Source organism: Haplochromis burtoni, unplaced genomic scaffold, assembly GCF_018398535.1.
Source record: "Haplochromis burtoni strain Fernald_Lab_line unplaced genomic scaffold, NCSU_Asbu1 Contig_554, whole genome shotgun sequence".
NCBI lineage: Eukaryota > Metazoa > Chordata > Actinopteri > Cichliformes > Cichlidae > Haplochromis > Haplochromis burtoni.
The window spans coordinates 148,982-165,867 of NW_024582915.1; the positions used below are offsets into that span (position 1 = coordinate 148,982).

The 16,886-nt window shown below is 45.7% G+C and overlaps 1 protein-coding gene across 10 annotated transcripts in view; it reads left to right on the top strand.

Annotated features, from left to right (window-relative positions):
- The first annotated feature begins 82 nt into the window (after positions 1–82).
- Positions 83–16,886, top strand: part of nvl (nuclear VCP like) — a 17,911-nt gene continuing 1,107 nt past the window's right edge. Inside the window, exons 1-23 of one of the 10 annotated variants that reach the window (XM_042214362.1) lie at positions 83–214; positions 1,259–1,331; positions 1,624–1,694; positions 2,493–2,545; positions 2,821–2,911; positions 2,996–3,050; positions 4,317–4,517; positions 8,565–8,700; positions 9,124–9,194; positions 9,355–9,489; positions 9,657–9,758; positions 10,089–10,206; positions 10,356–10,500; positions 11,175–11,463; positions 11,992–12,213; positions 12,379–12,483; positions 12,798–12,860; positions 13,134–13,253; positions 14,642–14,741; positions 15,339–15,445; positions 15,671–15,747; positions 15,911–16,002; positions 16,542–16,639. In XM_042214362.1, coding sequence (XP_042070296.1) covers positions 1,275–1,331; positions 1,624–1,694; positions 2,493–2,545; positions 2,821–2,911; positions 2,996–3,050; positions 4,317–4,517; positions 8,565–8,700; positions 9,124–9,194; positions 9,355–9,489; positions 9,657–9,758; positions 10,089–10,206; positions 10,356–10,500; positions 11,175–11,463; positions 11,992–12,213; positions 12,379–12,483; positions 12,798–12,860; positions 13,134–13,253; positions 14,642–14,741; positions 15,339–15,445; positions 15,671–15,747; positions 15,911–16,002; positions 16,542–16,639 — 2,508 coding nt within the window. In that variant the 5' untranslated portion in view covers positions 83–214; positions 1,259–1,274. Of the gene's footprint in view, positions 215–379; positions 544–1,258; positions 1,332–1,623; positions 1,786–2,492; positions 2,546–2,820; positions 2,912–2,995; positions 3,051–4,316; positions 4,524–8,564; positions 8,701–9,123; positions 9,195–9,354; positions 9,490–9,656; positions 9,759–10,088; positions 10,207–10,355; positions 10,501–11,174; positions 11,464–11,991; positions 12,214–12,378; positions 12,484–12,797; positions 12,861–13,133; positions 13,254–14,641; positions 14,742–15,338; positions 15,446–15,670; positions 15,748–15,910; positions 16,003–16,541; positions 16,640–16,886 lie in introns of those variants that run through there. The other 9 variants (XM_042214358.1, XM_042214359.1, XM_042214356.1 and 6 more) reach the window with 9 other exon arrangements.

Consider the following 16,886-nt stretch of genomic DNA (forward strand, 5'->3'; position numbering starts at 1 on the left):
AACGAGGAAGTGTGGCAGTCCGACAGCACGACGAGGAAGTGAAAGCGACAGCGGCTCCTCCTCACGCCGTGTACGGCACAGAGCGGCAGACTGGGAGCCACCGTGCCCGCCGACTACTGTCTCACACTACAGCTTCCCCGGGGCCAGGAACCACGCGGTTTGGACTGCTGCTTCTCACTAATACAAGGACGTGTTCGGTGTCGGGAGTGCTGAAGTAACGGTCAACTCATTTTCTTTATGACAAATTCGTATTTCGAGCTTTTCAAACTACATCGGAAAACGTACCGGTGTGCTCTGATGTTTCCCAAATCTCAAGAAAGGCTGTTTTATTTTGAAAACAATCACCCGGATGTGATCATTTTCGTTTCCGGGATAACTGTGTCGCGCTCGTGTTGGTGGTAAGGCTGTTTCCCCGTGCCTGTAAAAGCCACGCGTGAGAAGCCGCGTGGTGACGGGGTTGTGTTTTAATGCCGTCCAGCTGATACAAGCCGGACATCCACCATTTAAAGCCCGCGAACAGGAGCGCCCTCCACTACTTTGATCGTGAGTCACGTTTTTGCAGGAGCCGTTTAGACTTTTGTTTGGTCCGCTACGCTTGAGTCTGTGCCTCTTTCATACGTGGGTGCTTAAAAACACGCGAGTGGCCTACAGCTGTGCCCACACTCACAGCTCTTGTTTTCTAGCCGTCCCTGCCTGATGAATGTCGCTGTCACAGAGTCGCTTCTGATCACCTGGATGTGCTGAAGAAATCATAGAGATGAGATGAAACGGCACTTGCAGATGAACAGGAGTTCCTTTCTGGGATGCTTGAAGATGGTGAAGGAAAGAAACAATAAGAGCCAGGCCACAGTCTGTCCCAGAGCTAACACGCGCGCCCCGCTTTTGTTTGCTGCTGAGTGAAAAATCTGGTTTCAGCTGCAAACTGTGTAGAAAATTGTCCAAATAAAGAAATCCGAGAAATGATGCTCCTAACAGAAACCAGTGAATGAATGAACAGATAATAACACCGGTGTTATTAGTGGTGCAGTGAGGGGCTGAGCGGGCTTGTCTCTGGTTGCGTTTTTGGAAAAACAATAACTTGAAGACTTTGATGAAGTTCGGTGTAAATGTGATGTATCATAGTTTAATACGAGGCTAGTAAAGGCGCCGTGGGGACATAGTGGTTGTAAGTTGTCACAGAAAGCTGGACACAGTGCTGGTGAGTGTAAAATGACACTGTGGTTACCATGGTTACTAAAGCTGAGGATGTGTCCTGCAGCAGGCGCGGAGAAGGCATGAAGGGCCACGGCGGCGGGTGGCAGGACGGTCGCCTTAGACAAAGAGTTGAGCAGGTACGTGTCTCTCCTCAGTCACCAGTGTGACCAAGACCAGTACAAAGTAATCAGATTACATGTTACTGAAACCAATGATGTCATCATTTGTGTTGCATGAGTTCTTTGAGCATCTGCTGTGTGTGTGTGAGAGAGACCCTGGCACTGCTTCACACTGTGTGGCCATCATCGAGCTGTCAAAACTATTGATGTTCCATAAATATAATGCCAGCGAGTGGATTTCATGATGTTTCCTGGTGATTTTCCTTGTGTCCACCACTTTGGTTACATTAATGTTGAACTGTGTTTTCAGTATCTGGGCTCCAGCAGCAGTGAATATGTGGATCTGTCAGCCATGGCCCTGGACCTTCAGAAACTGTACAGGCGAGTCATCTGTCCTGGCTCAAATAAAACACTCGAGCTTGTTCCACAAAGCTGAGATCTGCACGGCTGGTTCCAGTGAAGATATGTGGAGGTGTAAAAGCCCTGCATGTTGACTCTTCTTTGTCTGTGTTAAATCAGCTCTATTTTAATGCTTGAGTGGCTGACATGGTTTTAATGCATCACACTGCAGACCTGCATCTGTGAGGTTGGCTAATATCTGAAATTTATGAGCACATTTTCACAGACACTGATAACAGTGACACATACAGTCACTGGACTTGTCAGTTCTACAAATCTGGTCCTTAGTGGGTCTTAGAGTGGGGTCAGTGCTCATAAGGAGCTTGTTGGAGTTCCTTCAGCAGCAATAAGCTGAAGTAAAGGTGTTCTCCATCATTCTGTCATCATTGTGGATGAAGTTCTGTTCTCTGAGGTTTGCAGGCATGTGTTTGAAATGACCCTGTAACCTGTGTCAGACCGATGGGCAGCAGATCATTGCTGATGTCCTTCCACCTTGGCATTGTGTTAACACACACCTGAGTGCTGCTGTGTTGTTATAGCTGTGTTCACACTGATCAGCTCATCAGCACCTGGCTGCTGCTGATTAATTAATTAGCTTCACCACTTTTTAATTACATCCCTTTCCCTTTTATATGCATGCGGTGAAGGACGGCTGGGATAGAATTGAAAATGCACATAAATCTGAGTCGGTGTCGGCCTTAGGTGACTCAGATTATGAAAATCAGTGCTCAGTGCTTCCACCGCTTTGGTCCTGGTGACATGAAGTTATTGTGTCTTTAGGATGGACTATGGCAGAAGAAACAAGACGGCGTTCAGGATCCAGGTAGAGAAAGGTAAGAGAGCACGGTCTGTGTGGTTCTGCTGTTTGGACACATCTCGATTGATATTGAACAAGAAGGATGAATGATTCCACTGTAGCAGCAGGCTGGTTAAGGATGATCATGTTGAACCTTTTTAATGAAAAACAGGCAGGGTCATTCAGGTTTTCCATCACAGGAAGTCTTGTCGTGCAGCGATATGACAAAAGCCCAGATGACCTCTGCAGCTTGTGTGTGTCTGTTACAGCCTAATGATTGTGCACTCAGTTTGACATGTATGGCTTTTCTAGTGTATGAAGCAGTCATTAAGGATTCTGGGCTGAATGAGCTGGAGAGCAAACACCTGGCTAAGAGAGCCAAGCACAGCCACCGTGACACTGGGTGAGGCCCTCTGCTTGTTGTGTCCTCTGCTGTCCTTCTGCTCTTTAAATGTGTAATTGATGTGCTCTAAATCTGTGTTTACAGTGACGAGAGTGGTAGCAGCAGCTCAGAGGAGGCTTCTGACAGTAATGAGAACATTGTAAGCACTAATTAGTGATGCATGTGTGTGTGTGTGTGTGTGTGGATGCATGCTCAGTCATCCAGGTAAGGAAATCCCAAAAAGTTGATTCTTTTCTCTGAACAGAATTTTAACCGACTTTAGCAAGGACTGCCTAAAGCTAGCACGTGTGCACGAGCAAACAGCACGACTGATGGCTGCACCTGAGATTCAGATACAGACAAAGCAGGATTACTCCTAAAAGTCTGCAAATGCAATCTTCATTTAAGGCTTCCCAGCAACAAAAATGCTCCAGAACGCACAGAACCAGCTGCTCGGTGAACGGGTGAGACAGATTTGACATGCTAAAATTAAAAGAGATCCGACAGAGATCTTCTCGATGAGAGTACCAAAAAGTGGAGAAAAACATCCTCGCAAAAGCTGCGAAAACTTTGTTGTGACGCCGAGGCAAAGCAGAGCTGCTGCGGACAAAAGCTTCAACTTGTCCCAGCAATGCAAAGCGCCCAGCATCCAACATCTGCATGGAGGAAAGGAAGGCACTCGCATCCCTTAGTAATGACAACAACAGTATCATGCATCCTGTCAAGCGTAGGTGCACCAACCAGAAAGACTATCATGAGAAATACTTATGAGCCCCTGAAAGAAGACCCAGGAAGTGGATAGACTGAAGCAGTTAGAACAAGACGATGCTGTTGACCGCAAGCTGCACCAAGGCTGAATGGTTTACCAAAGACACATTAACAGGGTGCACCTTTAAGACCGACTGTAACTCTGTCACCTATAACATCTCAAAGTTTCTGGCTTCGATCCTCAACCTGCTGCAGCTCTGAACACCACATCCAGAACACCCTGGATTTTATTGAGATGTCATTATGGAGGCAGAGGAAACAATAGTTCGATGGTCAGTGGTCATGATTTACATGTTAATGATGAAGAAGCTGAGCTCACAGCCCGTTGTTACTCACCGTGCGAATGTTCAGCTGAGACTGAAGACGTCACCTGATGAGTGACGAAACGTTTGTCCCACTGAAAACATCCAGATAAACAGAATCAACTTCTTGGGGCAGCGTGTGTGTGTGTGTGTGTGTGTGTGCGTGTCGTGCGTGTGCGTGTCGTGTGTGGCGGTGTTGGTTTTTGGGGGGGCGGGTGCGTCGTGTGTGCGTCGTCGCGCGCTGGCTGCGTGTGCTCGCGTTTGTGTGGTGTGTGTTTGGGTGTGTGTGTGTGTGTGTGCGTGTGCGTGCGTGGTTTAGCACTAATTTGCTAATGACCTTTTTCTCCCTGTCACAGCCCACAAACCAAATGAACAGCTCTCTGTCGTCTCTGTACCGGAAAGGGAACGCTGCTACCAGCAGTCCTCGCAGCACAGCCACTGCTCCGCCTTCGGCTTCAGTGACCCTGGTCTCCAAAGGAGGCTGGTTTATTGATAGAGCTCCCGAGAAGAGCAGCACCATCATCGACCTTTGTGACGACGACCCGACCAAACAACCAGTAAATGTCTGTAACTAACATGTCTGCATAGATGAACCCTAGTAAGCGTCGTGTGATAATCATTAAGATGTGATGTGGTTGTGCTCTTTGGTGCTTGGAATTGCATCACAGTCAGTATTGCAAGTTGTTTGGCTTCAATAAGAAAAGTGCTGGTCGTGCTAAAAAGACCCTGTCAGCTTTCTCTGCATGATTTCATCCGTCACATCACTGTGGAGGAATTTTGAACCACTCCGCTTCAGTCCATGCTAAATGGACTGATTCTTATGTAGCGCTTTACTCTCCTGGAGTACTCAAAGCGCTCTATACAACACGCCACATTCACCCATTCAAGCACTTCTAAACACAAGTGCAACTAATAAACATTCACACTCCGATGGACGCATCGGAGAGCAATTTGGGGTTAATATTTTGCCCAAAGGTATTTGGCATGCAGACTGGGGAAGCCAGGAATCGAACCACCAACCTTCCAGTCAGTAGCTGATCTGCTCTGCCACAGCCACCCCCGGTCCATGGAGGTTTGCAGGCAGCAAACTATCATTTATGCACATTTCTCTTAAGGTCCCGCCACAGCATTTCAATCAGGCTGAGGTCCAGCTCTGACTGGGTTCATCCCCGGCTCCCCAGTCTGGAAGTGTTCTTGGTCCTCACTGAATTCTCAGTTGCACCAGTGCATTCACTGAAATGGGAATGTTATATTGAAGTGCTTAAGTATAGAAAAGGTATGTGAATGAGGATCATACTAGAAAGTGCTTTGAGTTCTCAAATGGAGTAAAAAAGTATTACTTGGATACCATTTATCAAGGTGTGGCAGCTCTGCCATTGTACTCTGTGCTGATATGCTGTGTTTGCCGCTCTTTGTTGTCCTCTGCCCAAAGGACATTGGGCCTGATTTACTCACATTCACGTGGAATTGTTCTTACCCTGCACAAAAAATGAGTTTGCATGCAAAATCACTGCTGCATGTATGAAAGGTGATTCTGGCCCATTTTATTCTCACCATCACGTGTAAGTGAGTGAATCAGAATTGCACAAGGCCATTAGTTCTAAACAGTCTCATACAGTTCGCGGGCACTAGCTCCAATTTTCCTCTTGAAGGAAACGCGTTTACCTCCAAGTGAAGCGGAGAAAGCAGTGGCCATGTTGTCAGAGAGAAGCCTTCACATCTAAGGCAAGAAACACGGAAAAAATTAATAATAGTGTCTGAGGTCCAAGGACGAAGCAACAGGTCTCCACAGGAGTGAAGACCGTTTGGATATGGAAATGGATAAATACATACATGATATCATGGTGACACTGAGACGGTCACTGTGGCTCAAAAGTGAAGTGTGCAATCAAAGGTGGTGAGAAAATGGGTCGAGGACAAGAAGCTGTTAAACGGCACTGCTTCTTTTATAGTGCTTTTGTCTCTGCCTGAGCACTTTAGACAACATGCCTCCTTCACCTTTTTCTTCCTGTATGGAAGTACATTCATACTCCATCAGAGAGAAATTTGGCACTGGTGTGGAACCCAAGGAGACTTACAGACTGGGAGCAGCCAGAATCACTAACCTTCCCTCGGTTGTTTACATATTTGTCCCACTTGAAGGTTTCAATCACCAAATAAATGTTAATATCAAAGATAACCTGAGTTACACATTTGAAATGTTTGTTTCATCCATTGAGGGAAAGACGTTATCCAGACCTACCTGGCCATGTGTGGGAAAGTAATTGCCCCTAAAACTAACCCTTGGCTGCAAGAACTGCCACCATGCACTGGCAGTGAGTCTTTCACATGTCTGTGGTGAAGCTTTGCCCCAAGTTCAGCCACACTGGAGCACTGTCCATGCCAAAGCATCTCAATCAGATTTAGGCCCGACTTTGTTCGTTGCTTCTTTGAGCCAGTCAGAGGTGCACTTGATGCTGTGTGTTGGGTTATTTTCCTGCTGCGTAACCCGAGTGCTCTTGTCGGGTCATAAACTGATGGCCTGACATTCTCCTTCAAGATTTTCTGGTAGAGAGACAAATCTATGGACTATCCAGGCTTGAAGCAGCACCACTGTGTCTGACTGCTGGTATGAAATGCTGTGTTAGTTTGCTCTCATATGTAACGTGACTCAAGCTTCCAGTCTTTGTGTTGTTTTTGGTCAGCAATGGTTTTCACCTTCAGCTCTCCACGGTTTTCTTCCCCTTGTTTCCTGGTTTTCTGGAGTCCCAGCTAGGGCTGGGCCATATTATACCGTTCACGGTAATACCGGTATAATGTTAGGCAACGATAGGAAAATGAAATATCGCGATAGAATGGGAGTAAAACGCGCATGCGCAGTGCCTTTGTTTTCATACGCACATGGCCGATTGTTGAGTGAAACAGATGAACCAGAATTGGTTTGTAAAAATGGTGCAACTTCAGTGATGTGGAACTGGTTTGGTGTTTGTCCGTCAGATACACAACAAAGCACATTTTTTTGCAGAACATGCAAGCGGCCGTCGTTATTGTCGTATTTGTCGGACTAAGATGCTCTTAAATCTGGGAGTAATCTGGGTCCTAAACTCCGTATGCTTCAGGTCAAACAACACTGCAGCATCACTTAGAGTTAAAAACTGTCTAAATTCTTTCATCTTTAATAAAACGATCAGCATTGCTGCTTTACCAGGTGTAACTATGAAGTTTAACTTCCAGGCATCCATGAAAACAAAAGTTATTACATTTAACGGAGTTAGAAGTTAGCAGGAAGCTAGCGGAAGTTAGCTCGCTAGTTTCGCTAGTTACCTAAGCATGATATAGCATGTTCTGACTGAGAGATTTCTGAAAAAAATCAAACGTACAGCTCTGCTATCACTTCCAACATAAATGAAGACAGGAAACTAAACAGCAGTGACGTTTGTAGGGTTACTGAAGTTGGGCTAGCTGGTATATAATGATGTGCTACGTGATCGCTAGCGACACAGCTATGTTAGCATAACATAAACAGTGAAGCTGGAGGACGAACACTAACACTTTTCCACTTATAAAAGTTAACGTAAGTTCTCTGAGTTAGAGACAAATGCAATCGCATGGCAGGATGCTGTAAACGGACCAAACTTCAGTCAGGAGAACAACTGAGATAATCCATCCACAATACGAGGTTAGTCATTAATATACTGCAACAACATGGGAATAGAGCAGCTGCCAGAGAATTCAACATTAATGAATCAATGGTACAGAAGTGGAGGAAGCAAGAAGAATGAGTTTAATAAAGTTTGATTTATCTGACTGCTTTGTTTCGCTTAATGTGCCTTATAATCCCGTGCACCTTATGGTCCGAAAAATACGTACTGCACACTGCAGTTTAATGTTGCAAAGCACCTCTTTTTAACTTCAGTGGATATTATACATGGTTATGCTCAGGATATGTCAGCCCATTTCTACTGGAAATGCCTTTTGGTTAAACTTTCAGCAAGGAATTTGCATTTGCACTGTTACATTTTTATAAAGCTTTAATGTACATAAAAACCAGCTTCTTGTTTAAGTGAAAATAAATGGAAGGTTGTCTTTTTGCGCTAGTAATGTTGTGGAGTTGTATTTTGTCTCGCATCAATTATATCGTCAGTTATATCGTTATCGCAAATTTTCAAATATATATCGTGATAAATACTTTTGGCCATATCGCCCTGCTCTAGTCCCAGCCTTAGAAACGGCTTTCCATACACGGCAGTGTTTTGTCTTCCAGCAGGTTCTTTAGATCATAATGATGTGTTCCTTTTTTTTTTTTAGCTCTTTTAGTTTACTTCATTTTCTCAAATAAAGGACTTGATAAGAAATCACCTAACGTGTAGCTGATTTCTTGAGCATGTCTGACAGTAAGCCTGCGTGTGGCGAAGCTGAACTGTGGTTGGACGCAGCGTTTCATGAGGGGGGCAATTACTTCCTCACACAGGCCACGGTAGACTTGGCTAGCTTTTCCCCATTAATAGATGAAGTCCACAGTTGTGTCATATTAACATTTGATGACATGAAACATGTAACTGTGACACATATGCAAAAAGAGACGGTATTTTGATCAGTATTTATGTCCTATGTTCACGTTACATGGCCTCCTCGCCTGTCACAAACAGACTGACGTGTCCATTCTGGAGGGGGACAGGTCTCACAAGAAGTCCAAAAAAAGGAGAAAGACTGCTGAAAGAAGTCCTGAAACCACTGAGACACACACGCTCAACAAGAAAGGTACCGCTTTGTGTAGTTTGTCAGTGCGATCATACAGCTACTGCAGTGCTTCCTGTGCATTAGATGGAGCGATTGTAAAGAGAGGCATCCACAGGCAGGAATAATTTGCTGTGCTGTTCAGAGATGCATTATGGGTAATCGCCGTGCCTCACTGAGCATGCACCTCGTGCCGTGGGTGGGAGCTAAGGTACGTCTCAGACGATATCTGGCTCCACTTTAAAAGGGTTCAGCTCCACCCCCCACAACATTTTCAGCCTTGCAGAAAAACTTGCATGCAAACATTTTTGACCCCTTATTTCTAATTGTATAAATAAGGCATGTGTTTCACTTCAGTTCCAATACGTCTGTTAGTATAAGACTTCACTGCAGTGGTTGTCAGCGTCTGTTTCTTTGCAGTCATTTTCTCTATGAATGATTCTTTAGCAAAGTCGCCCGAGCTGCACTACCCCACTTTGAAGTTTGAAGATGTTGGAGGAAATGAAGAGACGTTAGTGGTTAGTAGCGTCGTCCTTGCTGCCTTGTCTGTAGCTACATTAGCTTCTTTGATTAAAGTGCATTGCTGTAACACAGCACAGCTTAAATGAAGAATGTGTTGACTGCACATGAAATTGTCCAGCTGGTTTTCACTCATTTCTATAAAAAACATTGCTGCAGGAAGTGTGTAAGCTGCTCATACACATGCGACACCCAGAGGTGTACCAGCAGCTGGGAATGGTTCCTCCGAGGGGCTTTCTGCTGCATGGACCACCTGGTTGTGGAAAGACCCTGCTGGCCCAGGCTGTGGCTGGGGTGAGTGCTGGACAATTCATATATAGAGATGCACCTCGGCATCCTGTCAGCCTGGTTTCATCACAGTTTTGGCAACAAAGTGCTGCTACTTCTCTAACAGGGTCTGAGTATGGGTGACGTCCATGAAGGTGTTGTGCACTTAAATAAGCTGTGATTGTGTGTTTCAGGAGATGCACCTGCCCATGTTGAAGGTTTCTGCTCCAGAGCTGGTGTCCGGAGTGTCCGGGGAGTCTGAACAGAAGCTCAGGGAGCTGTTTGACCTCGCTGTGGTTAATACTGCTTTTTTTCCTCTTTTACTTCCAATCGTTCCAGAAGTGTCCGGCTCGCTCCTGAGCCCGCACCTTATTTTAGCAGCGTGCTGGTGATTGACAGGCAGTCAAACGCAGCTGATCCTCAAAGCCGCAGCAACGCTCTAAGTTTAGATGGTTTGATGGAGCTGCAGGCTCACGGGTGCAGACGTGTTATGGTGTCAGAGAAAGTCCTCTTTGAATGTGGTTAAAAACATGTATAGAGATCAAGGCGGTGCATGAATAAGCATGAGACCTGTGGCGTGACTGTAACAATGTAAAGCGAATGTAGTTTCTCTTCCTCCCTTGCAGAGTTCAGCTCCGTGTATCCTCTTCATAGATGAGATAGATGCCATCACCCCTAAAAGAGAGGTGGCCTCTAAAGATATGGAGAGGAGGATTGTAGCCCAGCTGCTAACCTGCATGGATGGTATGACATGCAATTCTCTTGTGGAAATACAAGCAGACTCACAAACATAAGCACTTATCAGGCTCGTCGCACCGGAACGCTCGTGTTCATTAACACCACACCTCAGCTTTCGCCAGCGCCGTCACGTTTTTTTGCACTCTGCCTGACAGATCTGAATAGTCTGGCAGTTCCGGCTCAGCTCCTGGTCGTCGGTGCCACCAACAGACCAGACTCCCTGGACCCCGCCCTCCGCAGAGCCGGCCGCTTCGACAGAGAGATCTGCATGGGTATCCCAGATGAAGCGGCGCGTCTCAGGTCAGCTACACACAACTAGACGGACAAATTGGTATTTCAGTTGTGCTTCGTGTCAACATTTCAAGTTTACCTTTTGTACTTTCTTGACTGGTAGCCAAAGGCCATCAGGGCGGGAATGGGTGAGAAATTAAAGGAACAGCACCTTCCCTACTCGAGGTTCTCTCTGTTATTGGGAAACACTTGGGTCACTTTGGGTTCCAAGTAAAAGAAAATAGAGGTGACAGAGGCAGTGTCAGGGATTTAACAGTGACGTGAACACATCACAGGCAGCCTGATCGATATTAGCTAACAACAGAGCAGGAATGTGAAGCGAGGTTTCCTTAATAAGCACGCTGCGTATGCTGACCTGTATCGTCCTGAAAAAACAGGGAAGCATACGTGCGACCTCTGTGGAAAGCAGAGCAGAACTGAATCACACCACAAACTCCAGTTCTGTGGCAGAAAGATGAGGTGATACTGAAGGAAGGGGTCGTGATTTGAATAACATGTCCATCACAGATGGCGATGAGATGCTCAGAGGATGCTGAGACCTAAAGCAAAGTGTTGGGCAGGTGGACGATCAGCACCGTGCCTGTTTGTGGAGCAGGCATTGTTGACACTTTTGGGTATTTACCACAGCAGTCTCTCGCTCGGCTCACAAGTACACAGTTTGAACGTGTTTGTTACTCTCCCAGGATCTTGAGGACGTTATGTCGAAAGCTGAAGCTGCCAGAGGACTTTGATTACCAGCAGCTGGCCCGACTCACCCCAGGCTACGTGGGTGCTGACCTCATGGCTTTGTGCCGCGAAGCTGCCATGAGTGCTGTAAACAGGGTGCTGCTGGAAACGAGGGGGCCTCCGCACAGCCAAAGCCAGACGTCTGCTAAAGAACCGTTAGCTTTGACAGACGTCACATCAGAACAACAACAAGCGACCGACGCCAACCCCGTGCCTCAGGAGGAGCCGGGACAGAATCATCAGCAGGTACGAGGAGCTCCGGGACGGTCTCAAACGTTACTCAGCACGATGGTCGTTCTTAAATAATGAGGACTACAGACTTGCTGCTTATTTGTTTTTCTTATGAGCTCTTGTCAGTGTTAGTATATGAGATCAGAGTGAGAGATGCCTGCAGGTGCTGTTAAAGCTGTCGTTACTGCTCATGTTTGGATGACTCGGGCTAACAGAACTGCTGTTCTCAGAGCACGAACACAGATCTTTGCATGTTTTACAGAAATACTCACTTAAGAAGTTTGAATTTGACATGGATTAGAGCCAAACTGAGGCGAGCGGCGCACGCAGATCTGTATGGCTCATATCACACAGCAGACACACCTTCAGTGTGGCAGGCTGTTAAATATGTTGGTGCTGCTTCAACCACAGCACGTGTACGCATCGCTGCCCTGTTTTTGTGGAGATGCCACACTCACTCTGCTGTGCTGCATTTGAATGCAAAACGGCTCGACGGGATTTCCTGCCTCTGCGTTGCCCTGACGTGTTATGTGCTGCGTCCAGCAGGGGGAGCTGTGGAGCGTGCTGTGCCTGCTGAAGAGCACAGAGACCCTATCAGAGGAGAAGCTGGCTGGCTTGTCCATTCTCATGTCAGATTTCCAGCTCTCTCTGGCTAGTGTGCAGCCCTCAGCTAAGAGGGAAGGATTTGCCACAGTGCCTGATGTCACCTGGGAAGATGTGGGAGCGCTGCAGGATGTCCGAGAGGAGCTCACCATGGCTATACTGGTAAACACATGGATTTCAGAATAAGCCATGACCCTTTTATTTTATTGTCTTTTATTATACTACTGTCCTCTGTTCTCTCACACGTTACCTGTGTTTGAGCTGGTTCAGCCTCACTCTTCTCTGATCAGTGTTAGCACATATAACGCAGCCGTGTGTGCCCTGCAGGCTCCAGTGCGTTCTCCAGAGCAGTTCAGAGCTCTGGGGCTGAGCGCTCCGTCTGGGGTGCTGCTGGCTGGACCTCCAGGATGTGGAAAAACCCTGCTGGCCAAGGTTGTCCCGCCCACCGACACATACATGAGCATCATCTGTTTTCATAGCACAGCATAGTTATGAAAATCTGAGTGATGAATTTTAAACATGTTCAAACCAAATCGATTATCATTTATTTATTTTATATGTAACTTTAATATGAAGTAAATCAGGACATTCGGTCTCTTTCTGAGGATGAAGTAGGGTCACTGTCAGTATCAGTGACTGGACAAACACACTTAACTTAGCATAAGGCCTATGGCTAACTTGGCTCTGTCATGCTGCTCATTTTCTCAGCGTGCCTCACTGAATGCTTCTATTCTCTTTCCTGACAGGCCGTAGCCAACGAGTCAGGCCTCAACTTCATCTCTGTCAAAGGACCAGAGCTGCTCAACATGGTAAGTCACTGAGCTGGAGAGCATGCTGCTGTGCTGGCCTCAGCCTGTGCATTGCTGCATTGTTTTGGAGAGTCGTAGCAGAGCCAAGAAACATGCCTCTGAGGGTTTGTCCTGAACCACCAGCCGCACACGCCTGCATATTATCTGCATATCTGGATTCTCATTTCTGTTGATTTCTTTATAAGTGTGCTGAATAAAAGTAAAGAAGCTATGATCACAGTAGCAGTGCTGTCTGTGTCGACCTCAGAGCTGACTTGTGCTCTGTGTTTGCAGTATGTGGGAGAGAGCGAGCGGGCTGTCAGACAGGTCTTCCAAAGAGGACGCAACTCTGCTCCTTGTGTGATCTTCTTTGACGAGATCGACGCACTGTGTCCACGCCGCTCAGGCCACGAGGTAAGATCATAATGTTAGCATTAGGGCTGGGCGATATGACCCAAAATTCATATCTCGATATTTTTTTAGCTGGATGGCGATATAAGATATATATCTTGATTTTTTTCTTTTTAAAGCCATAAGTTAAGAACAAAAAGAGAGTTCTTAGTCACACTGTGTCCCAGATGTCACACGGGCACTTTTATTTACATACAGCGTAGATGTACATGAAGAAATTACTCAAAAATAAATTATCAGCATTTATTAAATAATCATGCTCCATAAATAAAAAAAAACAATGTTGTTTTTGTGCATAACAAAAAGCTCACAATTGTGCAGTCAAAATGTAAACTAATAGACGCTGAGCATAATAACAAAGAGACAGATTTCACAGCTGCACCACGTCTCTGAACAGGTGCCATTTGTGGTCCTTACACACACAGTACGTATCACTCCGCGAGGCTCCTCCTCTGTAGCTGTGATTCTCCGACAATCCATCAAGCGGTGCAGCTCCGTAGCTTAGCAAAGTCATATTAAAACATTTTTTGACAGCGCTGTGTACCACATAAAATCGGTTCGCGGTCAGTAAGCACAACCAGAATTCATACATAAGGCGCACTGTCGAGTTTTGAGAAAATGAAAGGATTTTAGTCCGTGCAGCCCCTCCGGGCTGCATGTCGTTAGCGCGGTTAGCTCGCTAACACGTTGACGCCGTCCAGCCCCACGCACGGTAACTCGCTAACGGAGATTTTCCGCTTTCATCTTGTCATTGCCTGCAGGTGAAGCTATAGGGGAGGCGGAGTTGTGTTCAGTGAAGGAGAGGCGAGGCCGAGTAACGTTGCGTAGAGACAAAAGTGGACGAAAGAGAGGCAAACCTGCGGCTCCACAAGTATAATTATAACGTAACATAGACTATATCGATATAAACGATATTGTCACATCTTATATCTCGTATGAAAATATATCGATATTTTTAAAAAACTCGATATATCGCCCAGCCCTAGTTAGCATGTCAGGAAAGTGTGATTTCATTTAAACTGTATGTTCCCATTAGGCACACAAAGCCCTGTGGAACTCCATGACTTGTGGTTAAGAAGACTCCCCATTTACATATCTGTCAGATGTTATTCAAACCAATGCAGGCCATTTCCTGTAACAGCCAGTGTGTCTCTCTGTAGTAACATACCGTGGCTGACAGTATCAAACGCAGGACGAGCACTTCGTTTTTAATACCTCTGTGGGCTCATCTTCCCTTTTATGTATTTATCTATGAATTTCTGTTATTATTCACATGTGCATGTGTAACATGCCAATGCCAGCACTGAGAGGCAGGAAGGAAAAGGGGGAGAAAATCGAAAAAAACAACCACCCCCCCACAGCAGGCGTGAACTGTCTTTGTTTGTGTTCAGTCAGGAGCCAGTGTGCGGGTCGTCAACCAGCTGCTTACAGAGATGGACGGCTTGGAGAGTCGACGGCAGGTCTTCATCATGGCTGCCACTAACAGACCAGGTATGGAGACTTATTACCATAACAGCACGCCTCAAGGAGCTGCTTGGCCATGGAAACCCAGGCTGTGAAGCTTCTGGTTCACTGTTTGTGTGTTGATGTTTAAACTAAAGGAGCTCGGCAGAGCGCTGTGCACCGCCGTACGTGTCCACCACTTTGAGTTGCTTCTGTTTTTCAGTATGTTTAAGCAATGCTGTTGCTTCCACTAGATGTCAGCTGAATGTGGAATATCGAGGAGAGAGAAAATCTTACAGTATTACAGTGCCACCTTATTTCATTGAGAATAACCCATTCTTTCACAAAGGCTTGTAAAGGCAGCTGCATGACTGGACTCTACACAATGGGACTGAAAACTACTAAATCCAAAGAGTAACAGGTGTGGCCGAGGACTTTTGCTCATATAGAGTAACTGGAGACTGAAAATGGGTTTTGCTGAGGACATTTACTGATGACAAAGTTAAAGTGTCTGTAGAATTTGGGAAGTTAGATGCATGGAACAGGAAGCGGATTTAGGTTAAAAAGAATACTTTGAGCACATTCTTCTTTAAATGATTTGAAATGGCAGGTTTTTACTGTTACAATGTTCTGTTTTATCACCAGATATCATCGACCCTGCTGTACTGAGACCAGGCCGTCTGGATAAAACCTTGTATGTGGGTCTGCCACCACCAGCAGACCGCCATACCATCCTGCATACAATCACTAAAGTAGGAAATGGACTGCTTCTATTCAGATGAAATGAAAAAGTGTGCATTATATATTGTACACTATCAAATAGAGAACAAAGGGGAAACAAACACATTAAACAGTTATGTTGGTGCACTGATGACTGTATTTTAAAATCTAGCTGACACTGAAAATATCCAGCCACATGCTGCTGAGTAAGGACATCATAGAAAAGCTGTCGATCAACTTCACTGCTCCATGTTTAGGGGGGGACCAGACCTCAGCTGGAGCAGGATGTCAGCCTTGAAGAGATTGCACGAGATAAGCGCTGCGATGGCTTCAGGTAGGTTTGAGTGGTGGAGCAGCAGTGTGGCTGCAAAGCCTTCTGTTCTAGCTTGCAGTGTTCAAGCTCCACACTAAAGGGGTGTGTGTGTGTGTGTGTGTGTGTGTGTGTGTGTGTGTGTGTGTGTGTGTGTGTGTGTGTGTGTGTGTTTGTTTTGACGTAGTGGAGCTGACCTGACTGCATTGGTGAGGGAGGCGTCTCTTAATGCCCTGAGGACCTACCTGAAGTCCCAGCCTTCCTCGGCTGCATCTCCTGGTAACTGAACTCGTCCTCTGCATGCCTGCACAGTGTTTAGCTCCACAGCTGTAGTCCTCCTGTGGGTCTGCAGGTAGTCACCAAACACATTCCCATGGTTTCACTTTACTTTACCACGTTACGGTCTAGTTAGTGCATGGACTCAGTTTAATTCAGTTCAGTTTTGTTAATATTACACCAAATCACAGCAACAGTCGCCTCAAAGCGCTTTAATATTGACCCTACAATAACATATACAAGACAACACTGTATGCAGTATATCAAACTTTCATATTCCAACTCAAATAACAACAATAAGCTGGCCTACAAGGTGCAACCGAGACCTACCTGGGTTTTCACTGAAGATTATTTTTATAAACTTAAAGAAGAAACAATCATAGCACCTGTGTTCCCTCTTCTTTCTATTGATTTCTGTTTCCTCTTTAGTACAGCTAACGATTGTTGTGCTATCAAAAAGTAAAACACGATTCACAGTTGCAGTGAAACTAGCTAATTACACTCATGCATGTCCATTCTGTTCGCCTCTACACTCCACACAGGCCACACACATTCGTCTGGCTCTGCTGCTGACATCAGAGTGAGCAAGCACAACTTTGAGGATGCCTTCGGGAAGGTCCGACCGTCTGTGTCCACAAAGGTAATAAAGCATGGTCACATTTTGGGAATGTATTTTCAATCAGGATCTAGATGGATCCAAATTCTCAGACGTGTCCTGCAAGTACAGTGGTGAAAAAAGGTTAACATACCATGATATATGTTTTTTAATTGATTAGGTCTTACAGGCCACATGGTGTTGTTGATATGTATTGACTCTGATTTTTATTTATATGAAATTTGCCTGTATACGTGTGTGTGTGTGTGTGTGTGTGTGTGTGTGTGTGTGT